The 24,032-nt window shown below is 33.8% G+C and overlaps 2 protein-coding genes and 1 pseudogene across 3 annotated transcripts; all 3 read right to left on the bottom strand.

The window, feature by feature from the left end:
- Positions 1-1,386: 1,386 nt before the first annotated feature.
- LOC107014755 (eukaryotic translation initiation factor 5-like) lies at positions 1,387-5,491 on the bottom strand. Of its 2 annotated transcripts, none has more exons than XM_015214811.2 (2): positions 5,334-5,491; positions 1,387-3,248 (listed from the first exon to the last, which is right to left on the bottom strand). In XM_015214811.2, exon 2 carries the CDS (start codon positions 2,932-2,934, stop codon positions 1,606-1,608), a length of 1,329 nt encoding a protein of 442 aa, XP_015070297.1. In that variant the 5' UTR covers positions 2,935-3,248; positions 5,334-5,491; the 3' UTR covers positions 1,387-1,605. The 2 variants fall into 2 exon arrangements, with proteins under 2 accessions (XP_015070297.1, XP_015070298.1); XM_015214812.2 differs by having other exon boundaries at positions 1,387-3,242; positions 5,334-5,488.
- Positions 5,492-6,268: 777 nt separating this feature from the next.
- On the bottom strand, positions 6,269-9,856 carry LOC107014667 (eukaryotic translation initiation factor 5-like). The gene is made up of 2 exons (XM_015214685.2): positions 9,693-9,856; positions 6,269-8,171 (listed from the first exon to the last, which is right to left on the bottom strand). Exon 2 carries the CDS (start codon positions 7,863-7,865, stop codon positions 6,537-6,539), a length of 1,329 nt encoding a protein of 442 aa, XP_015070171.1. The 5' UTR covers positions 7,866-8,171; positions 9,693-9,856; the 3' UTR covers positions 6,269-6,536.
- Positions 9,857-18,263: 8,407 nt separating this feature from the next.
- On the bottom strand, positions 18,264-23,730 carry LOC107014053 (annotated as a pseudogene).
- Positions 23,731-24,032: the final 302 nt, after the last annotated feature.

The raw sequence follows: 24,032 nt of genomic DNA, 5'->3' as shown, positions 1-24,032 counted from the left end.
GCTTGCCTATAGAATCTTGTATGATAACAAGGTACCACGTTCTACAAAGTGGTGGTTAGACTGTAGCTTAGGTATGGAGTGGAGTGGAATGTTGGCCAGCCAAGAACTCCCATGTTCATAAGATAGAATCTATGTCCTAGGTGTGGACGAAGACCGAGACTTCTCTAAGATCCGATTCGATGGTATAAAGCATGTTGCGGAGATGAGGATGTTGAGATGGTTGTGTGGTCATACTAGGAGCGATAAGATTAAGAATGAGGTTATTCAGGAGCAGGTGGAGTGGCCTCTATGGCAGACAAGATGAGGGAAGCGTAACTGAGATGGCTTGGACATGTGAAGAGGGTGTGAGTTGATGCCTCAATGATAAGGTACGAGAGGTTGATTGTTGGGGGTACACAGAGGGATAGAGATTGGCCGAAAAAGTATTGGAGAGAGTTGATTAGACAAGATATGACACGACTACACATTACTGAGGACATGATAGTAAGGAGTGGAAATTGTGTATTACGCTAAGAATGTTAATAGGGGTTGAATGTTGTCTTGCTTTGCGAAGGTTTAGGCTTGTTAGTGTCTGTCATAGTACTAGTCATACCCTTGTAGTTCTTGTCATATATACTTTGTTATTGTTTTGTTCATGTAGACTTTACATGTTTTTTTATTAATTGTTATGTTTTCTTCTACTTTTACTTGTTTTGATACACTTTAGTTGAGGGTCTTTCAGAAACAACTTCTCTACCTCCATCAGATAGTGATAAGGTGTGCGTACACTCTAGCCTTCCAGACCCTAGTTAGTGGGATTTCACTGGGTTGTTGTATTTCTGTATTCCCTTTTTTAAACCGCTTGAAATGCGTATTTTAAGCTGAGGGTGTACTGAAACTACATCTTTATCTCTGTGAGATAGGGGTAAAATCTTGCATACACTCTAATAATAGTAAATCTTTTGATTTGAACTTATTGTATATATTATATATGAGAGCAGTGCATTAATCTCAATTATGGCGTATTTGGTAATAATGTCTTGCCTTCGTCAGAAAAGGAAAATCAACATATGGTAAGAATATTAATACAAAATCCTAATAATTATCTCCTTTGGCTTGATCTTTTTGGCAAAACGCTCACTCACCCCTTCTCGCAATCAACATCAATGTCGTTTGTCATGTTTAAAAATAGATGTGTATGCCCTTCGAGAAATAAATTTGACATGCACTAACAATAATTTTGAAGAGTTAAAGCAACATATTATGTATGCCTTTTGAGGTAGGGAAGGAGGACCAAAATCCACTAGATTTTGTGCATGTTTCAAATAAGGATTGGCAGTGACTAGTGAATAGTGATCATGACAAAAAATTACTCAAGAACGAGTTCCTTTTATGAATAATAATAATAATAAACATAAAGGAAATAATACCAAATAAAGGCACTTCTCCATGAGTTTGCAGCAAAGACAAACAGACAACACAAGTATCATGAAATAAACAAACATAAACAGATAACACAAACAGCATAAGATTAACACACACATGTAAATGACCAACACAATAGAATCTCAGGCAAATCAAACCAGCACAAGACAGAAATTTGAACAGGCGGAAACACTTCTGATCTTATTCCTCTTCGGATTCGGACTCAGCACTCTGCAGCCATTCGACAAAGGGTTTGACATTCTTCCAAATTTTGGAGTCCTTGTTCGCACCAACACCCTTGTTGTACCACTGTACTATATATTCCTCTTCCAATAGATCATCATCATACAAAGCTTTCAAAACCAGAGCCACTTCCTTCAGTGCAACTGAGTTGGATTTCACAGAAAACTCTTCTATAGCTTGAAGCAAACGTAGTTGAGACTCCTCATCTTGAGCAATGGCAGCAAGGTAGCTTTTCTTCTTAATAACCTCCTTGGCAAATCCTTTCGCAACGCCATCCAAGAGAGCTTCATAAAAAGCAGTAATAACTTCCTGAGGAGATCCAGAGAGTGAACCCAAAAAGGATTGTAATTTACTGGAAGTAACTCCCTTTGCTAGATTTGCTTTTATTTCTCTAACAAGCCTCTCATGGTTTGTCACTCCATTCTCAGTCTTGGAAATCTCTGGTGTCACAGAAGCAGCTTTAGGACTTGGGGCTTTTGACTTCTTCTTTTCTGACTCAACTGTGGACAGCATAACCATTTCAGCAGTCGCAGCATTCAGCTGTTCTTGTATACGCTGCTGAGCAGCTTCCAGAGATGTATCAGTCTGCCACTGGACGTCATCATCATCTTCTTCTTCCTCTTCTTTCACATTAACATGGCTTCTAGGTGGTGAAGCATGATCCTCATCAGAGCCGCCATGTTTTTTTTTAGAACTAGGTTTAGTGCTAGCATCTTTGGAGGAAACCTTTTTCTTTGTTTCTTTCTTCAGCTTCTTTAGCTCTTCATCAGCAGCCTCGCCTTCCTTCAGCCGCTCCTTCTCAGCTCTTCTCATAGCTTTCTTGTCCTTGGAGCCCTTCTTAGCCTCAGGCGGGTTCTTAAGTATAAAAGTTGTCAGCTTATCCCTCATGTCCACGTCAGAAAGGAAACCACATGCAGCACATTTAAGTTGGATCATCTGAGTTTTGGTTAGTATGACCTCTGTTTCAGGGTTTCCGCAACCATAGCACTGAACATATTTCTTAATAAAGTTCTCAAGAAGACCAGCTAGCTTGGGAGTTTCATGAGCTCCATTGACAAGGGCAGTTCCAGATTTTTCATCAAATTTCGACTGAGCCCCAAGCTCATTTCCAAAATATTTTGTTGTGTAGGACGGGGGCCTTGCTAATGCTTTGGCAATATCAACCATGTTCACCACATTTGTCTTGATACCATTTCCACGGCCCTCAATCTTGGTAAGCATCCTGGGCATCTTATACCTGTAGAAGGCATCATCGCTGTTGCTGGCACCTATGTTTTGCAAAGCCATCTTTGACTCGGTAAGAAATTTCTGGATGAAGTGTTACGTATGTTCAGAGAATTTTTCAGCAGAAAAATTGCAAAGTGCCAATTGTGCCTTCCAGCAACCAGAATAGTCGTAATGCTCTTCCTTTTCCTTTAATGGTTTGAGATGCATACAGTCAACCCAACCTGAGAAATAACGGTTCTTTTTCTTTGACGTAGGACAATACTCTCCAAGCAATCCAATGGATCCCAAATACAAGATGGCTTGTTCGGACATAAAAGAAGTTTCAGTTAGACCAATACAACTTCGAAACTCTACAGAAGGCACACCACCTGCAACTTTCAAAAACAAACAAACCACAAATCAAATACAGGAAAGGAAACTAAAAGTTGCTACACTAAATTTATATTAATAAATGAGAGGTAATGGTTTTAATAATGACAGGTCATAAACTGTTCTACCCTTAAGATTGAAAGATGAGTTCCTTAGGCAATAGCAGCTTGAAAATCAACACATTCTATAGAACTTTTTCTATGAATAGGAATAACAAAGGTACATAATCATAATGATAAACTAATCCGCCCAGGAATTTCAACATTCTCTTGGGTCATTTATCAGTGTATATAAGCTTTCAAACTGCATAACCTAAAAAAACATGAAAAAGAACCCCAAGATTTCTTAGTTTCAAAAACTAGACTATGTTTATCCCCAATGCCAAATCCTTAATACTTCTTTCAACAGGAAATGAATAGCCTAGATAATTCTTGTTATCCCTAAATGCATAAAATATGAGGGATCAAATTGCAGAGCCATTCTGCTCCAGTGTTTTGAAAAGTGAGGCGAAAAAAAGCGACAAAGGCTTGCTTTCACCAAAGCGAGAAGCATGAAGCAACGCCCACCCTTTTTCAACTAAAGCACTATTTAGTACAAAAGTAAAAATTATCAAGGATGCATAGATTAATAATCAGGAACTCACATATTAAGAAAATCTTTCAATTCTCAAGTAAGTACAACATGCTACCAAAAAAGGTGAAAATAGAGACAGAATAGCAAAAGCCATTACAAATCAGAGAAAAAAATGCAGAATATGGACATAAAGAAACCATAACAGAGAAAGAAATACAAAATAGAGCAAAAAAAAAGACTATATTGTAGCGCAGTCGCAGAGAAAGATTATATTGCAAAACAAAGAAAGTCGCAGATTACAAGTTGAAAAAGAAAACCTTAGTGCAAGCTCGCAGTAGAGAAACAGAGCAAAGAAGAAGAAGTGAAAAGTGGGAAATGTTCGGAAAGAAGTCGCAAAGTGTTTCTACAATTCCTTTTTTTTTAGAAAAAAAAAAGCTAGTTACTGTCAACCTCGCTTAAGCAGAAAAATGAGTTTTTTCTCGCTTTTTACTGAAGTCTCGCTTCTCACTTCTGGGACTGAAGAAGCTCGCTTTTTCACTATAGCCTCGCTGTACTGGAAAAAAAAAAAGCGATACAGCTTCGCTTAACGCGCTTGCTTTTAATAACACTGTTCAGCTCACTTCTGACAAAAGGGAACCATACAAATATAGGCCAACTACTATCAGATAAGCTAACATTTGACAATTCAGTTAGACTAAAGAAATCAGTGTCTGTTTTGTTCAGATTAAAACGTACAAAATCCATTCAATCAATACCAAATTATTTGGAATTTGACATATGAGCTATCTATATAACACTGTTCAGCTCACTTCTGACAAAAAGGGAACCATACAAATATAGGCCAACTACTATCAGATAAGCTATCATGACAATCCAGTTAGACTAAAGAAATCAGTGTCTGTTTTGTTCAGATTAAAACTTACAAAATCCATTCAATCAATACCAAATTATTAGGAATTTGACATATGAGCTATCTATATCCATTCCGCTCTAATTTGACTTTCAAGTTGTAGAGCCATTCAGCTCACTTTTGACAAATAAAGAACACCACATATACAGGCAAAAACAATCAAAATAACCTGTTCTTTCACAATCTACTCCGACTTAAAAAATCAGTCTCCGGTTAATAGAGATTAAAACATACAAAATTAATTCAATCAATGCCAAACTATTTGGAATCCGATATATGAACTACCTATCTCCGTTCCGCTCTATTTCTCCTATTTCCTCTCCGATTCACAAAATAAGTCTTATTAGTACTCATCTAAAGCTACAAGTATCTCTAAAAACATACGCCTGACAATCTCATTCAGATCAGTAAATATATTATCAATCAAATCAAATAACAGATCGAAAAAAAAAACACTAAAACGAAATAGATCAGGACGACGATGAACAGTTGTTTAACGTAATTAAATACGCAATGAACATTGATTCAACAACTTCAAAATTCCGTTAGTCAATTGATAAAGCATAGAATAAGATGAAAATAAGAACAAAAAAGCAATAAAAGATACCTTATAGATCGGACGAAGCAGAGCAATCTGCAATACGATGAGGAGAGCAATTGAAGAAAAACGTAAAATAGGGTTTACTAATAAAGGATAGGGAAGTGGTGATAGAGGAGAACCCGGCCTAGAAGTATCCTTGATTTATAATTTTAGACACAGGGTTTGAAAGAAAAATTGTGACAGAAGAGTTTAGAAAAAGCAAAAGACATAAACACCCTTTAACTTGGATTCGGCTAATAACTGTATGCTCTAATTTGGAGTTGCGCACAATGAAAAATTGAACAAATAAATGCACGTATTTTGTTATGTAGGATGAGGTATCACTCCAATTGTCATTTGGAATGTTTACCTAGTTGTTTAACTGCATATAAATTTAATGATCTATTTGTGCACGGTAAAAGTTAAAAACATAGTTATCAACCAAAGTTAAATTAAATAGTATGTTTATCTATTATGCTTGTTTGGAAATGATTTGAAATAGATTAATTTGAAGTTGAAATTTTAGTTAGTTCTTATTAAATAACAAATTGTATAATTGCAAAGTCTTTTTTCTTTGATTTTTAATTTCTAATTTCACAATTTGCATATGGTACATTATAGTAACAATTTTTGTTATGAGTTATGTCGTCGTTATGTTCAGTTTAAATTCTGGTTGCCCAAACCATTGTTTTTATGCACATTGATAGAAACTTGATATTTTGTAAAAAACGTTAGCTAAAGACTGAATGTTGAAGTACTATTGTGTTCACCACTTTAAAGTTTAAACTATATGGATTGTCTGGTCATCAAAGTGACACAAAATCATTTTTTCAAGTGGACACAAAAATATTATAAAAACAATTAACTATATGATGTTGTCTACCCAACACATTTGGCGGCTGTCCATTCAATGAATGGCTTACTTGTATATGCACACTTGTTGATTGATATTAAGCTCAACATTTTTAAACTCAAGGATTATTATTTTCCCATAATATAAGAATATGACATATAAAATGTAACAGCAAGACAAGGTTTGAGTGTACGACTCAACACCAAAACATGATAATTAAAAGTTCTGCTCACGTAAAAGACACTTGAAGGCACCCAATACGAGTCTGCACCAAAGGCAAACAAACAACACAAACATAAAAAAGAAAAAACATGAATTTTAAATATAGTGGTCACTCAGGAAAAGCAAACTTAAGCACACCAAACAGCAATTTGATCTCATTCCTCTTCGGACTCGGACTCAGCACTCTGTAGCCATTCGACAAAGGGTTTGACATTCTTCCAAATTTTGGAGTCCTTGTTCGCACCAACACCCTTGTTGTACCACTGTACTATATATTCCTCTTCCAACAGATCATCGTCATACAAAGCTTTCAAAACCAGAGCCACTTCCTTCAGTGCAACTGAGTTAGATTTCCCAGAAAACTCTTCTATAGCTTGAAGCAATCGTAGTTGAGACTCCTCGTCTTGAGCAATGGCAGCAAGGTAGCTTTTCTTCTTAATAACCTCCTTGGCAAATCCTTTCTCAATGCCATCCAAGAGTGCTTCATAAAAAGCAGTAATAACTTCCTGAGGAGATCCAGCGAGTGAACCCAAAAAGGATTGCAATTTACAAGCAGTAACTCCCTTTGCTAGATTTGCTTTTATTTCTCTAACGAGCCTCTCATGGTTTGACACTCCATTTTCGGTCTTGGAAATCTCTGGTGTCACAGAAGCAGCTTTTGGACTTGGGGCCTTGGACTTCTTCTCTGACTCAACTGTGGACAGCATAACCATTTCAGCAGTCGCAGCATTTAGCTGTTCTTGTATACGCTGCTGAGCAGCTTCCAGAGATGTATCAGTCTGCCACTGGACGTCGTCATCATCATCTTCATCCTCCTCTTCTTTCACATTAACATGGCTTCTAGGTGGTGAAGCACGATCCTCGTCGGAGCTACCATGTTTCTTTTTAGAACTAGGTTTTGCGCTAGCATCTTTGGAGGAAACCTTTTTCTTTGTTTCTTTCTTCAGCTTCTTCAGCTCTTCATCAGCAGCCTCGCCTTCCTTCAGCCGCTCCTTCTCAGCTCTTCTCATAGCTTTCTTGTCCTTGGAGCCCTTCTTCGTCTCAGGCGGGTTCTTAAGTATAAAAGTTGTCAGCTTATCCCTCATGTCCACGTCAGAAAGGAAACCACATGCAGCACATTTTAGTTGAATCATCTGAGTTTTGGTTATTATGACCTCTGTTTCAGGGTTTCCGCAACCATAGCACTGAACATATTTCTTAATAAAGTTTTCAAGAAGACCAGCTAGCTTGGGAGTTTCATGAGCTCCATTGACAAGGGCAGTTCCAGATTTTTCATCAAATTTCGACTGAGCCCCAAGCTCATTTCCAAAATATTTTGTTGTGTAGGACGGGGGCCTTGCTAATGCTTTGGCAATATCAACCATGTTCACCACATTTGTTTTGATACCATTCCCACGGCCCTCTATCTTGGTAAGCATCCTGGGCATCTTATACCTGTAGAAGGCATCATCTCTGTTGCTGGCACCTATGTTTTGCAAAGCCATATTGGATTAAGTAAGAATTTACTGGATGGAATGTTAGGAATGTTCAGAGAATTCTACAGCAGCGCAATTGCTAAGTGCCAGTTGTGCCTTCCAACAACCAGAAAAGTCGAAGTGTTCTTCTTTGAATGATTCGAGATGCATACAGTCAACCTGACCAGAGAAATGACGGTTCTTTTTTCTTGACCAAGGACAATACTCTCCAAGCAATCCAATGGATCCCAAATAGAAGATGGCTTGTTCGGACATAAAAGAAGTTTCACTTAGACCACAACTTCGAAACTCTACAGAAAGCAGACTAGCTTCAACCTTCAAAGAAAAGAGCCACGAGTCAAAAACAGGCACAGAAAGTAAATAATATGAATGTCCAAGATGAGAGGTAGATAATATTAATAATGACAGACTGCAGACGAAGATTACACCCTTAAGATCTAAAAAAATTGAACTCCTTTAGGTCATAGTAGCTAGAGAAACGGAACTTATTCTAACAAAAAAATTGAAACAAATTGAAAAATTCATAGATGTTTAAATGCAACAATGAAGGTAAAACTAATAAATCTGCCAAAGAAAGTCAGCGCTCTCTTAGGTAATTGTACCAGTGCGTAAATAAGACATCCAGGCACACACACACACACACACCCATTCAATAATTCAGCTCACTTTAGGCAAAAACAGCTACCGAATAAGCTGTTTTTTGAACGGTCGGCACAACCAATCAATCAATCCCAAACAAGATACAATATGATAAATGAACTACCTATATGCATTCCACTAGATTTTTCGTTCCAATACGAATAATCTGTGTTATAATCCAAATTAGGAGTCCTCACACATCAGTTAATATAGTTTCTCTCAATTAAACAACTAAAAAACAAATAAATCAGAAATAAGACTGAAAACAAATTAGATCAGAACGGAACTGCGACTTACACAACAGAATTAAAAACCACTCAATAAACATCCATTCAATAACTTTAAAATACATAATGCAATCAACTAAAAAGGCTGCATTTAGGATCTAAGTAGCAATCTGCAGTTTAACAATGAAAAAAGAGAAAAAAGCAATCAAAAAACTAGCACTTAAACAACAGAATCAATAACCATGCAATGAACAGCCTCAATCGATTAAAAAAGTTAAAAATAAGATCTAAGTAGAGCACTACACAGATCAAAGATAAAATTTTAAAAAAAATAAGTGAATAATTTGGAGAAAAAACAATCAAAAAACATAGCTGCACTTGCACAACAGAACAAATAACCACGCAATGAACAAATTATTCAACAACACAATCAATTAAAAAGCTAAAATTAAGATCTAGGTAGAACTAAAGATTTTTTTTTTAAAAAAAAAAGTGAATAGTTAGGAGAAAAAGCAATCAAAAAACTAGCAGCACTTGGAATCGGAAACCTAGCTGTAGTTTCACAACAGAATCAATAAAAAAGCAATGAACATCATTCAACAACTTCAATTACTCAATTAATTGATAAAGCTAAAAATAAGATCTAAGTAGAACTATGAAAAAATTCAAAAACATACGTCAAGTAATTAAAAGAAAAATCAATCAAAAAAACACGCAATGAACATCCATCCAATTACGCAATCGATTAAAAAGGCTAAAAATAAGATCTAAGTACAACTACACAGTTCTACATGAATAATTAAGAAGAAGAAAACAATCAAAAACCTAGCTGCAGTTAAACAACATGACCAACAACCACGCAATGAACATCAATTCAATAACGCAATCGATCAAAACTAAAACAAATATACTAAGATCTACGTAGAATCATGCAGTTTAACGATGAAAAATCAATAATCGAAAATCTTACCAATGAAACAAAGCAGAGCAATCGAGAACAGGATGAGCGAGAGAGAGGAGAAACGATTGGTGGAAATTGTAAACTAGGGTTTAAAGGATGAGGAGAGGCGGCCGAGAAGATTCATTTATATAGGCTACAAAAAATTATTTTGTTTTTGATTTGGTCTAAAATTGATTTGGTTACGGTAATGTATTATTTTTAATGAATAAAATGTTTGAATGATTATATTATTTTTTATTATTATGTAATCTCGCGTTTCAAGGGTGTTTGAAGGGTAAACATGTAACTTGTAATAATATAGGTACAAAGTAGAACTACTTTAATAAAAGATAAAGGTAAAGATTAAAATAAAATTATGAAATAATAAGTACAGACAAAATAAAGATAATGATGTGATCAAATCAAATTAATTCTTACATAAAATGAGACTTTTCAATTTACCTAACCATGGATTTATTGATACGATATAATTTAAGTAATAATTGATTAAATAGTGTATTAAAACTAACAACACAATACAATATAATAGATAATAACTATCCAAACAAACGGTTAGCATTATGTATAATTCAACTTGGAAAAAGCTTTTCCAAACGGTAGATCTTTCTTAGTAAGCAAATAGAAAATTTAGCTAAATTATAAGCTAATTTATTCGAACATCTAGAAATGTATATAAAATTGATACGATCAAACGTGTTTGGTAGTTAGTGTTCAAGTGTCTTCATACATTCATTATCTCTCGCATGAAGTAGTAATTTGTTTTTTGGATCATGTCCAAATATATTTATCGTCAAGTAAAATTTTCGCATTCTTTCCTCCAATATCGATAGCACGTACAAAAATCTTCCTAATAGTAATCACTTTAGCAGTGCGCTATCCCAACATAAGTGATTGGGATTCATGGACAAACCAGTTTTTCAAAAGTATCGAAAGTAGGCATGCATATCGGGTGGATAGTTTCGCTTAATGATTTGTCTTATTACATATCGAATTTTCAATTTACTAATCTGTTAGTCAAACAATAAGATATCGATTGGTTCGATAATAGATTAATAATTATCTGACGGTGTATCGGTTAACTTTTACCTTCTCTTTTTTTCATGAGCGCACGTATTAAAAAGGACACTTTTCACTATTTTTTAGGGGAAACTAAGTCAATATCCCATAATAGCAAAATAATTACAAACACATACTCATTTACATTCATACCCACTAAATAATCACACTATATACCCACCAACTAATTTAGCTTAGTTGATTCTAAATCAGTATCTATATTGTATTGGTATCATTAAAACTGGTAATTTCGCTTAACAAATACTAAATCAGTATCATATTTCTTGAATGTAGGATGATGTTGACCTCCTTGAGATGTATTTGATCTCTAGGAAAGTCAGGAAGTGCTTCGTCGTTGCAAGTTGATCTTCGGAAAGAACTCCATTGATCAATCCTTTGAAGAGTTATGTAGTTGATGTTGTAGCTTATGTAAACCTCCTTGAGATGTATTTGATCTCCGAGAACGTCGGTAAGTCAATCTCCGGGAAAAACTCCGTTGATCACTCCTTCGAAGAGCTATGTAGTTGATGTTGTAGCTTTCTCCAATTGTAAAATGCTTGTTGAAATGTTTTCTTCATGCCTTCGAATGTCATGTCCATCCCCTTTTTATAGTTGTAGGGGGTGGACAAGGTTGCTTGTGATTGGCCAAAGGATGTCATTTTGACAATTGGCGCATTGTGATTCGTTCTTGCATTTGACTAGGACTACCACCTCATTTGGACACGTGGCATCACCTTGTTGGTCTTTGATATCTAGTCATTGTGACACGTGGCATGAGTTTGAGCTTCAAGGTGAAATGGACCTTGGACTTGAATTTAATAAAGATGGACTTATTTATTTGTAAAGCCCAAATTAATCATTCAACCCAAATAAATATGGATTTAATTCAAATTTTGTATGAATTAAATCCAATAAATTTGTGTTTCTACAGTATAATTGACTAAGGAGTAATTTTCGGACAAGTACATATACTGATTTGGTATCAAGTTAAATGAAATTATCAGCCTTAACGAAATCAATACAATATATGATATTATTTTGATATGAGTTAAGCAAAAATTATCAGTGTTAATGATACCAACACAATAAATGATACTGATTTAATATCAGTTAAGTAAAAATTATCAGCCTTAATGTGAAGGGTATGAGTTGTAACTAGTTATGAGAGAATGAATATTTCATGAATTACTTTGGTTAGGTATGAACTTGTAATTATTTTAGATTTTATGGCCCATCTATGTAGTTTCTCATATTTTAATGTAGTTAAATTATGAAATTATTCTATATTACAAGAAAGTATAAATTAATAGTAGTATAATAGTTAATACAATAGAAAAAAATAAATATGTCTTTGAGTTTTTGGTTTTACGGCTTTAGGACTACCAAAATATAATTATATATCATTGCAAAATGTTAAATGAAGCTAATAAATCTAATATAAAAAATAATATGGTAATTCTTAACAGGTTAACGATTTATCTGTTAAGAAAATTGAATAATCCGTCCTCGCACAAATAAGCCGTTAATTATAAAATTATAATACATTTTGTGATCATTTAAATTTTGTTAAATATATTTGGATTATATTAAATTCATGAATATATTAATCAAAATAAATATTCTAGATTAATATAATTGAGTTAATTATTTAAATTAATAAATATAGATTTAACTATAGTCCGCTCCATAAAATTCATATGTCATGTCATTTAAATCTGATTGGCCGAACGTAATCATGTTCCTAACACAACTTCTTTATTCTAAAACTATAAATAAAGGTCCACATAATTTAGAAAAGAAATCAAGAATTCCAGAAATAAGTTAGAGAAAGCCCACGAAGATTATTTTTTTTAAAAAAAAATGACAGAGACCTCACATTTAAGTTCTCGTATTACCATTATTCCCTATTAGTTTTAAAAATCCCTCATTTCCGCACATCAGATTAGTGTATTAACGCATCAGATTAATGTATCTCGTGCATCAGATTAGTGTATCCCTCGCACCAGATTAGTGTATCACGTATAAAATGTAATGTATCTTACTTAACGATTAATGTATCTCGCGCATCAGATTAATATATCAACGCTTATATTATTGTATCCGTTTGAGGAATTTCTGTAATTATAAACTTATAAGAAAAAAATGATAATTTTGTTTTAAAAATATGTAATTTCTGTTCTTTGCCCTTTAAAAAAAAAGGGTCAAAAATATCCCTTAACTTTGTTTTATTGGTTGCATTTACCCCTGCAGTTAAAAACAAGTAATTTTTACCCATGCCGTCAATGAACTTAACAAATACCCTTGTTGGATGGAAAACTCCAAATCAACTAAAATTACCCGATTTTACTATTACCCAATTTTAACCCGACCCGACTCGCTTAATCACACAACCCATTTCTTTTATCCAAATCAACTTTGTTTTCCCCACCACCACAAAATCAACATCCCTTGTTCATAGTATAATTGTCCAAATGTTGCCCCTGCTTGAATCCTTTATGCCCAATAATCCTGTCTCCACTGTATTTCTAGTCAAATTTCTGGAAGCAACATCACAGGAATACTTCTCTATGCTCCAAAATCACCAGCGTATTCATCCATTATTAAACATGCTCAGAAAAATTCAACTCGTAAAGAAAATGAACTTAAGTCTGTCATTCTTCGCAGTAAAAAGTTGACTTGCAAATTAGAGTGTTAGTTGGTGGTTTTGACTATGAAGGTCTCTCTTTTCGCACTGAATCACAGTTTATCATGATTGATATGAGTAATCTTGATGAAGGTAGAGTAGTGGGACAAGTGGTAATTTCGGCATTGGTGGTTAAGGAGATCTCGGAGAGGGTGGAGGCTTGGTGGTGGTAGGAAAACAAAGTTAATTTGGGTAAAAGAAATAGGTTATGTTATTAAATGGGTCGGATTGAGTTAAAATAGGGTAATTTAAATAAAATCGGATAATTTTAATTGATTTGGGATTTTCCATCCAATGAGGGACATATTTGTTAAATTTATTGACGACAAGGATAAAAATAACTTACTGAGCGGTATTTTTGACCCTTTTCTCAAACAAAAAAAACATCATACTATTTTCTAAACTTTGTTGAGTTAGTGATATCAAAATCAATTACTTTTATCAGAAACATCAACATTTTGAAGGTATCATTTATAAATTATCTCCTTTTCATATAATAACAAAATCCGAAATGATAATTTTATAAGAATCAATGAATTCACCTAAAATTGCAAAAGTTTAATTAATTGAAATTTGGATAAAAAATAATGAAATCTAATGAGTTTTTCAAATTGTTTGAAATGTAAAAAATATTTAGATATAAATTTAAAATTGACAAGAGTTAAATTAATAGTAGTAAAAAATTGGAGGTGGAGTTGTGGTAAAAAGTGATACTGAAAGTGAGAAGTTTCAATGGAGATGACAATGAATTTTTGAAGAAGTATAAATGAAAAAGAAAAAATAATAAGAAAAAAAAGTTAAAATAATAAGAAAAACAAGAAGATACATTTATAGCAAAGTACTTGTAAAAATAAAATTATATTCGTTATATTTTAGTTTGTTCATGCTATTTAAGAGAGTCTATACACTGTTTATGCCAGATGGACAAAAAATATGTAATAATATCATTTCAGAATTGTTTGGAAGGGGGGGGGGGATAAAACTCTTGCATAGTTAAAGTGTCTTTTTGTAATTCGAAATACTTCAGGTGTTACTTTATGTTTTTTCTCTTTTTATAAAAAAAATAAATTTTTAAAAAATATATATATGTAATCTTTTTCATACAAATTATTTTTTGACTTCTTTGATTATTTTTATTTGATTTTTCTTATAAATAATAGAAATAAAAAGAAAGAAATGTGAGTGGAATAAGATTGAAAAGTTAATAAAAGAAAATTCTTTTTTTACGGTTGTATTGTACTCTAGTTTTTATATGTGTAAAAAAGTATTAGAGGCGTCTATAATAAATTTTTCAAAAAATTAAGTGAAAATAAATAAATATGACCATTAAAATAATAAATTCAAATGACGATGAATAAAAACAGTCAATAGTAAAAAACCATGGCAGAAGGATTAATTATACCCTACATGATTATCTTCTCTTTTTTTCATAAAAACTAATTTAAAAAGTATTTTTTTCACTTCCGTTAGAGAAAAATAAGAAAATATATCATTCACTTTTATAACAGTTATAACGAGTGATATATCATCTCTAAATAACAAAGTTAAAAGGTATATCATGTCTCGCCCCCACCCCCGGATAGTATAGCAACTTGACTTCAAAGGTCATATTAAGCTCTTGTAACTTGTAAGTTCATACTAAAATTATAACCTTTTGCATATTTAATTTTACAGCCATAAATTTTTGCCTACCTCGCCGTCTATTTAAAAAAAAGAGTTGCATAAATTGACCATTTTGTTAGCAAGTAAATAATAGTAATGAAAAATTATTATACAATGAATAATGATAAATTAGTACTTTAAATCCATCAAATATTAATAAATCTAATTTTGATCTTTATAATTTTCTATCTCTCTCTAATTAATGATTTGTTAGGTGCTAAACCATTTATTCAAATATCAATGTGTTAGGTAAATATTCTAATCATACTCGAGTATTGTTATGTCTTATTAGTAGATGTTTTTTTCTTAACTTCCGTTATCATATTATTTAATGTTATGACTTGTTTTTTTCATTATTATTTTTAACACGACTTTTTCAATATGTATTTCTTTTACATACTTTTTTTATATGTATTTTTTAAAAATAGTTTCTCTATTTCACATATAAGGATAGTCTATTTCACAAAATAAGGGTAAGACTGCGTACATGGGAAAGCTGAAAGTTATTTAAGCAGTTGACCGATACTTTCTCCTCTTCTTTGGGGATGTTGAGCAGCATTTTTAAAAAAAAATAATTCTAGTGCTAAGGATTCAGTATTCACATTGAGATCCAATCAAATCCAGATTCAGAAAAGTCCCACATTAATAGTAAAATTCTTCGTACCAAAAGTGACTCCATATTCAATGAGATTTGAATTCGAAATCATTAATTAAGGATGAAAGAATATTTATTACTCAACCACGTAACTTGTTGGCGGGGATAAGAAACATTAGCCTCTATTGAAACTATATATCAACTAGTCCCACCTTGCATAAATTAAAATTATAACGACCCATTTGATCGTTTTGAATATTAGAGCTTTTTATTTGATAAAATAATTTTAGATAGATTCTAAATGGGTGTTTTGGACTATTCATAACTATAATTATGAAATTAGTGAGATAGTTTATTAATTAATTCAGTTGGTGGTTAAAGAAGATAACATAAAACTTATAGTAGGTCACTTTTACCATTATTTTTATAATTAGCCAGGTATATAAATTAGGGTAAATAAATATTCTTTAGAAGAAGAAAAGAAAAGAGGGGAAGAAGAGAATTATAGAGTGTGGCGTCGGCACCGCTCAAAGTGACAAACCCACTTCTGGTAACTGAAACTTCACTTCTATTTCTGTTTGTTACATTAATTGTTTCATATATCAGTAAAGTTAAATTATTATTATATTATCAGGAGTAAGTTAATAGGATTATGGTGTAGTATGCACATTGCACGTGAACTTGGGTCGAAAAACAGGAAACGTAGGTGACGAATTGAATAGGAAAAGTTGGAGACATGTTTAATGACTAATTTTTAGAAATAGTAAGCTAGCAAATTTTGAAATTGATCAATGACAAGTTAATGACCAGAGATATTAGACTAGATCAAAGTGACTTAGGCTTCAAATTGTGGTTATGATAGTTACGGTTTTCGTGAATTAGTAGGCTGATTTCTTTTAAACAAATATTTGATTATTATATTATTATTATTAGGGTGCATTGTGAATTGAAGATGGATTTGGTAGATGTTGATTGTCATTTATGCCGTGACAACTGACTTTAACTTCTAAGTTTTGAAATTCTATTATTATATTATAAATTATATTTTGATATGTTGAGATAGATAATTAAATATTGGGTGTATCGAATGATTTAAATTCCATTAAAGTTATGAGAATCGGAGGAATTAAGACTTACCCTTAGATTGGAACTTAGGAAATTGATTAGAGAATTATGTGAGTGTGGTTATAGGATAGACATAGAATAATATGAGTATTTATAGACTCGTTAACATAAAATTATGCATATATACTTGATAGATTGGAAAGGTTTGGAGGCATAGAGGAAAGGAAAAGTATTGGAGAAGTAGCTTGTTTGACTTCGGTTCTTCGGTGGAGGTAAGTTATGGTTTATGCTATTTGATAGTAAACTCTTAATAGTGATTGATATGCATTGAATGATATTGTAAAGTTTTCTATGTACTTGATTGTGTGGTTATGTGACTTGATTATGTGTTTTGTGATTGATCTGAAATCTTGAGACCGTGGAATTTATATTTTTGAACCCTCTTTATAGAAGTGTTGCCTTGAAGAAAGAAGGCTTGATGAAATATTATTAATGAATTGAAAGTGATGATAAGAAACGAAAATTAATGGTATAATTGGATCGGAGTGTCACGTTCCGACACAATATTCTTGGATTGGAGTGTCACGTTCCCACACGGTATTCTTGAATCAGAGTGTCACGTTCTGACACGGTATAATTGGATCGGAGTGTCACGTTCCGACACAGTATAATTGGATCTGAGTTTCACGTTCCGACACGATATAATTGGATCGGAGTGTCGCGTTCTGACATGGTATAATTGGATCATAGTGTCACGTTCCGACACAGTATAATTCGATCGGAGTGCACCTTCCGACACAGTAACGTTAAAGGAAAATGATATTGGATTAATTTAATGTACTCAATCTCAAAGAACCCATTTCTCGACGAACGTGGTGTGGAGGCATGAGTCTTCGTGTGTGCTTGATATTGTGATTGATTACGTACTTGCTTCAGTTGTCACTTGTTCATGTTGTTTGTTTCTTATCACCTATTAAGTTCTATAGTTGATTTTATACCACTATTCTTTGTATATTAGTTACTATTTTGGGTTGGCCGATGATGCCTACTCAATACATATTACCCCGTACTAAGCCCTACTTGTGTTTTTCTTTGTTTTCCTTTTATGGAGTGCAGCGAATGAATCAATGTCTTCGAATTTCCCTTAGCTCTAGCAAGTCCCAGCATATCAAGTTCAAGGGTGAACTATTCATTCAAGTTCAGGTTGAATTATCTCTGTCATTGCCTGATGTCCTTATTTTTCGGACATAAATTATCTTAATTCATTTATTTTGGTGTCTTTGATACTCTTAGACTTGGTAATTGGAGATTAGATGTTCTTGTTGTGATGACATTCACGTTTTGGAAAAAATGATAATGAATAAGTTTTGGAGCTCCGCATTATTTGTTATTCATAGTTGAACTATTGGTATATGTTGGGATTTGGATTCCTTGGTTCGCCCACCTAAGAGGTTAAGTGTGGGTGCCACTCACGACTCATTTTGAATCGTGACAAAAATACTGAAAAACCTATACAAAAACTACATCAAGTTCTCCCACATTGCATAAATCCATAAACTGAGTTACCACAAATGTTTCCACGGATGCAAAGTCACTCATACATACACACACAGTTATAGGAGCAACAAGAGTGTCAATAAACCGAAAATAATGCAAGGGATAATTAATTCAGTTCCTCATGAATGCTACAGTGGCTACACGAGAGCCTACTGATCCTCCATATGTGAACGTAGGGTATGTACGAACATGGTCAAGGTAACGGAATGGAGGGGGATCTGAAGAGGCCTCTTGGTTTCCCACAACATTTTTTCTTTGATTAAGAGTCTCCACTTCTTATACTAGTTTATCTTTCGTACTATTACATGATGTAATGACCTACAATAGTGACCGTTCAGGCAAGTGGAAGATAAATTTACTTTGAAAACATGAAGCAAATACTAAATATATTGTATACAAAAATTCAGTGGACAAGTCCAGAGTCAAATAATAAAAGACACCACGGAATACAGAGACTGCTCTATGAAAGGACAAGAATTTTTGGAAGGAATATAACTCTTATATTCACAGTTTCAATATAGTGCCAGTAGAAGAAATTTCTCTGCATCTCTCTTTTTCTCATTTGGAGGAACACGACAAACTTCTAATTAGTAAGCTTCACGACCATTTTAAGTATTAGAGGAGGACAGGGGCTGGAGTACTCACCAATAATCCACCAGGAGCAACAATCCTGGAGACAGCATCCCAGTACATAATCCTGAAATGGCCACAAGAAATGTGTCATATGAGAGGAGGCACTACTGATAAAGGCGACAATATTTAGGGTGAAATATGATTGGAGTTGCTAAGTAATTGCAGTTGTATATAGAAAGATAAACATAAACATATTAACATAACTTGCATAAAGCAAAAAGATAAAAATGTTAATATACAACAGAACTACCTTTTAATAGGACCACCAGGATGCAGTCCAATGGCATCTAAGGTCCCCTTGTCCAAAACAAGCCGAAACGTTGTATCCAATTTTGTTTCAAGTATGTCATCAACCTTGACACCAATCAAATGTTGTTTGAGAATAATCATTCTAGCAACTAAAGAGCACAAGAGAGGTAAGTCACACATAGCAAGTGCATGAAATTAATGATAAACTGGTGGGACAAGTTATGTTCTCTACTGCAGAATTCACTGGATGTATTACATTTAGCACCCTATCACATTATATTGCCACAATAGACTTGAACAAAGTTTTATCGTCTGAATATCCAGGATACAAAGTGGGCATCCAGGTGCACTAACGCTCCCTGTTATGCGCAGGGTCCGGGGAAGGGCCTATTGTATGCAGCCTTTCCTTGCATTTCTGCCAGAGGCTGTTTCAAAGACTTGATCCCGTTACCTCCTAGTAACATGGCAGCAACTTTACCAGTTACTCCAAGGCTCTCCTTCCAGATTACGAAGTAACATCGAAATTTAAGTCATTTTCATTTAGAAGTAACTGCACATGCAGAAACACTATTATAACCAACAATTTACTAAATAGAGATCACCACTTAGCATGTAGAAGAACAAGAAGAGCAATTAGAAGTAACATGAAACTACAAACGCAAGGTAGGGACTACTGATTTTGCTTTTATTTGTTTTTTCATATACTGGATTGCAACAGTTCTATGTACACAAAGTAACTGTTCACATTCAGAAACAAAATTCAATTTTACCGAGAACTTGATATTGGTGAAACTATCACGATCCGCAAGCCTTCTCGCAAGGTCTATTGCTCCTTCACTATAGTCAGTTCCAATGAGATTTGAAAACCTAACTCCACAATTAATAAACGGTAATAAAAATCTAACCTTCAGATGTATGTTTAACAAAACAACAAATGCATTTGAAAAGATTTATAGCAGAAGTTTACAGTGCTTGAAAGTTCGAACATAAAATAAACAGGTGCACTAGGTAGCATTTACAAGTGTTTCTTAAATCAAGATACCTCGGAATTTTGAATTTTCAAAGAAAAATGTGTGCAACTGTAACTAGAAAACAACATTCTCTTTACATAATTGAACAACTAAGATCTCTTAGACACCAACAACTTCTATCCCCCACGCCCAAACCAGGGGGTTGACATGTGAACTTGAACCACTAAATGCACTTTCATGGTAAACATAAAGTAGCCATCAAGGTAGTTTATCTCTTATTTTCTAATATTTGGTTTCCTTATTTCAAATCTTTTCGAGATTAGAAATAGCAGAAAATAAATCAACCAATCTTTATGGTTCAGGCTTCTCAACTTGCAATCAGGAATGCTAGGTCAACCCCAAATACAATGAGAATTTTACCACTAACGAGACAAGGAACTAAAAATTAGATTAAAAATTTGATGACACAATAAATTAAACAAAAAAAAGTCATAAAATATTTAAGATGGAACCTTCTTATACCAGTGAATTGATATTATGGTGAACTTGATTTAGAATTCATTATAGAACCACTGGAGTTACACATGCCTTAACTACCATTATATCAATCATGATAAAAGCTTCTCAAGTAAACCTTTTCCCCCTTTGGCGGGGGTGGGGGGGGGTGGGGTGAATACATATAACTATCCAGCACCTCAAAAGAAAATGATGCTATGAACAAGTCAAATGCAGAATAAGAATGTGCATGCATGCAAGATGAAAGAGCTCCTGAACAACAGCGTATTAGGATTAGCCAAAAAAAAGAAGGAAAGGATGGATAAATGGACAAGAAAGACGAAAATAGACCAAATTATATGCAACTAAGATCTCAAAAGTATCTAAAAGGAAGATCTGCATACGTTATCTCATCATTCATAAGCATTCTTTTTGAAATATGCTTTTTGAATTAAATTTTCTGTGCCCTAAATGTTAATTGTTTTACATCTAACATTTCTTCTTAGAACGGATATTTACTCACTTAATTATTATTTTATAACAGGGGTCTGGTCCAACTTTCAACGCACCTCGACTATTCTACCGAGTACCTGCTACCTCCCACTCTAGAATAGATCATCTGTCCCTGCCCATAAGACCTTAATATATGGTTTTTGATGGAAATACTAACCATCAAGCAGGGCAACTCATAAAAACAGAACTTTTTGCATAGATTAGCATTTTCAAAATGAAAATAAAAATAAATACTCCCTCCAATCTAAAATAATTAATATTTTAGGCTCGGACACATGGATTAAGGAATTCACTTACTCCTAGAAATAGAGGTTTGACTAAAATACCCTTAGTTATGATTTTTTTTAGGTTGACATAATTATCATGGGAATTAGGAATGTATCAAGGGAAATTTTGAGAAAAGGAGTTAAATACTTCTTGGTTTTGTGAAACATCAATTATTTTAGAATTTAGACCAACTTTTAGAGGCTATCACATCAATTATTTTGGACTCGAGGGAGTATATAGAAGATGCAGAAACACAAATCTGCACTCACTTCTTCTCTAAAGCCATATGCTTTTCATATACAACTATGACCTTGACTGATCACAGTTTACTATCTTACCAATTACACAAACTGCAAATTTCCAAATCAGCATTATAGAACTTCCAAGATTTTGTAGCGATTGCGCCAAATAATTCGCAGAAAATCTCCTATAGCAGCTACAGCATGACAGTGAGCGAATAGGTAGCACACAGTAATAGCTAGGAGAAAATCAACTTTACCCATGTTTAGCGAACTCTTGAAGAAGCAGACCATTGCCGGTCCCAATATCAAGCACACTCCAATCAGCCATCATGTACCCCAACTTGCTCGCCATCACCTACATGATTTGATAAGTGATTTTGATAAATGTTAGTGCACAAACCTCGGGTCCATGAAGCACAATTTCCATAACATCAGCACCAAACCTATATAAAGGTAGGGAAAATAATAGATCAAAATCATTTTTGATGAAATTTTTGTTTATCGTTATCATTTATTAGGAACATAATAATCCAATGTTATAATCACTATCCCATCACCACTTCCTCTTTCAGGTTATCTTTTAAGGGTTGGGAATGGTAATATTTGTAAAAGACGGAAAGAAAGCCCAAAAATTGTCTTCCATAACTATAACTGAAAAAAATATTCTGAGCTGAACCAAATCTTTGTAAAAATGACAGCTGAAGCCAGACACTTTTTCCAGCAAGGCTGCTAATATAATCAGATCTGTTACTCAAGATAACCAATCAAAGGACCTAATTAATAAGTTGTCCACAAAGACATAAATGTAAATGTAGATTACTTTTTTCTTAGTTGATTACCTTTTCAGGTAATCTGGACAAAAAGATTTTATTACTAGATGCTATCACCCATATGCTTCAACAAGTTTAAAGTAACTACAAGTTGAACGTTTGATCCACAATGATCACAAAAAAGTAAAAGATATCTTACTGGATGGATGAAAAGGAAACACATTGCTTTCTTTTATCCAGCTAATTCTTACCAAACTTCACCAACATGACCATGCTCTCGATAATTTGTCAATTCATCAACATATGCAGAATCCCAATAGCTCTGGAAACCAAGCATTGAAGAAACTCCTTCAGCATCTTGGTCCTCCTTGTCAGAACTGTTTGTCACAAAGATGAAAATCAAACTTCAGCTCATTAAAGCTTTAGTAGTTGGAATTTACAGCTTGAGAATTCCACACGAGCAATATCACTTGGCAAATTTTTTTGGAAGATGTTCCTTATCAATGATCTGAAGCATTTTTATTAATAGTGGTACCCATAAACATGCAGTTTCAGCTACTGCTTTATTCATGATTTACCTTACAATGCAATCCCAACAACATCATTTCCATTATTAATTAGCTCCAAATAAAGTTGTCTATCCCAGTGCAAAATGAAACGATTTAGTTTTTATACACCGACATCAACAACATACCTAATGTAGTCCCACAAAACACTGACAAGGGATCAGACCACTCCCGGTTTTTAACTAGTCACTAACCGGCTTAATTAGTACCCGTTCAGTATGCGCTGGCTCAGCCCCTATGACTAACCTGGTACAACCCATAAATACTCATATTACACTCTCAGCTTCCACTTTATTCAAGTTCAACTTTATAATGCAGTGTCAACATCATCATTTCCAGCATCAATTAGTTCCTAAATAATAATTATATGAAGTACAGACTAAATCACTTATCTATGAAGCATAATTTAAGTATTTTATAACGAATTAGCTCCTAAAATTTTGCATCTAGAGGAAGAAAAAAAACCTGTAATCAGAGGCTACACGGTTATTGACAGCGGCGAGAGCTTCAGTAGCATCAGCATGACGTTGTTCATCATCAAGTGTACTTCCGTATTCGCTTTTTATCGACCACGATTTCGCCGCTACTGATCGATCGTCGTCGAAGATCAAGTCAGTTGCTGCCGGTGTTCGCGCCGGCGCGACATCGGAATCTTCCGACAGGAGTCTCATTCCGACCATATAGATCCGATGAACGGGAAGAATATCGAAAGAGAGATACCAAAACCCTAAACAGAAGAAGCAAAATGGGAATTTCAGAGTGGAAAAAGAACAAGTTGACAAAGAAAGTATGGAAGGAAAACTTTGTCTTTTCATCACTATTGATTTTTCATCTCTCATTATTAATAAATGCTAATGGTAAAAAGTGAAATTGAATCCAAAAGAATTATTAATTTTACTTTACGAACTATTATCAACCTTAAAAATACCTTTTGCCTCATAACTTTCTCATGTAATAAAACATAGTAGTTGATTCAATTCTTCCCTATGATATATTAAAAAAATTTGCATCGATTTTAAATGTGT

This window comes from Solanum pennellii, chromosome 3 (assembly GCF_001406875.1).
Source record: "Solanum pennellii chromosome 3, SPENNV200".
NCBI lineage: Eukaryota > Viridiplantae > Streptophyta > Magnoliopsida > Solanales > Solanaceae > Solanum > Solanum pennellii.
Note: the sequence above shows the minus strand (reverse complement) of the source record. Positions and strands in the feature narration are given on the sequence as shown.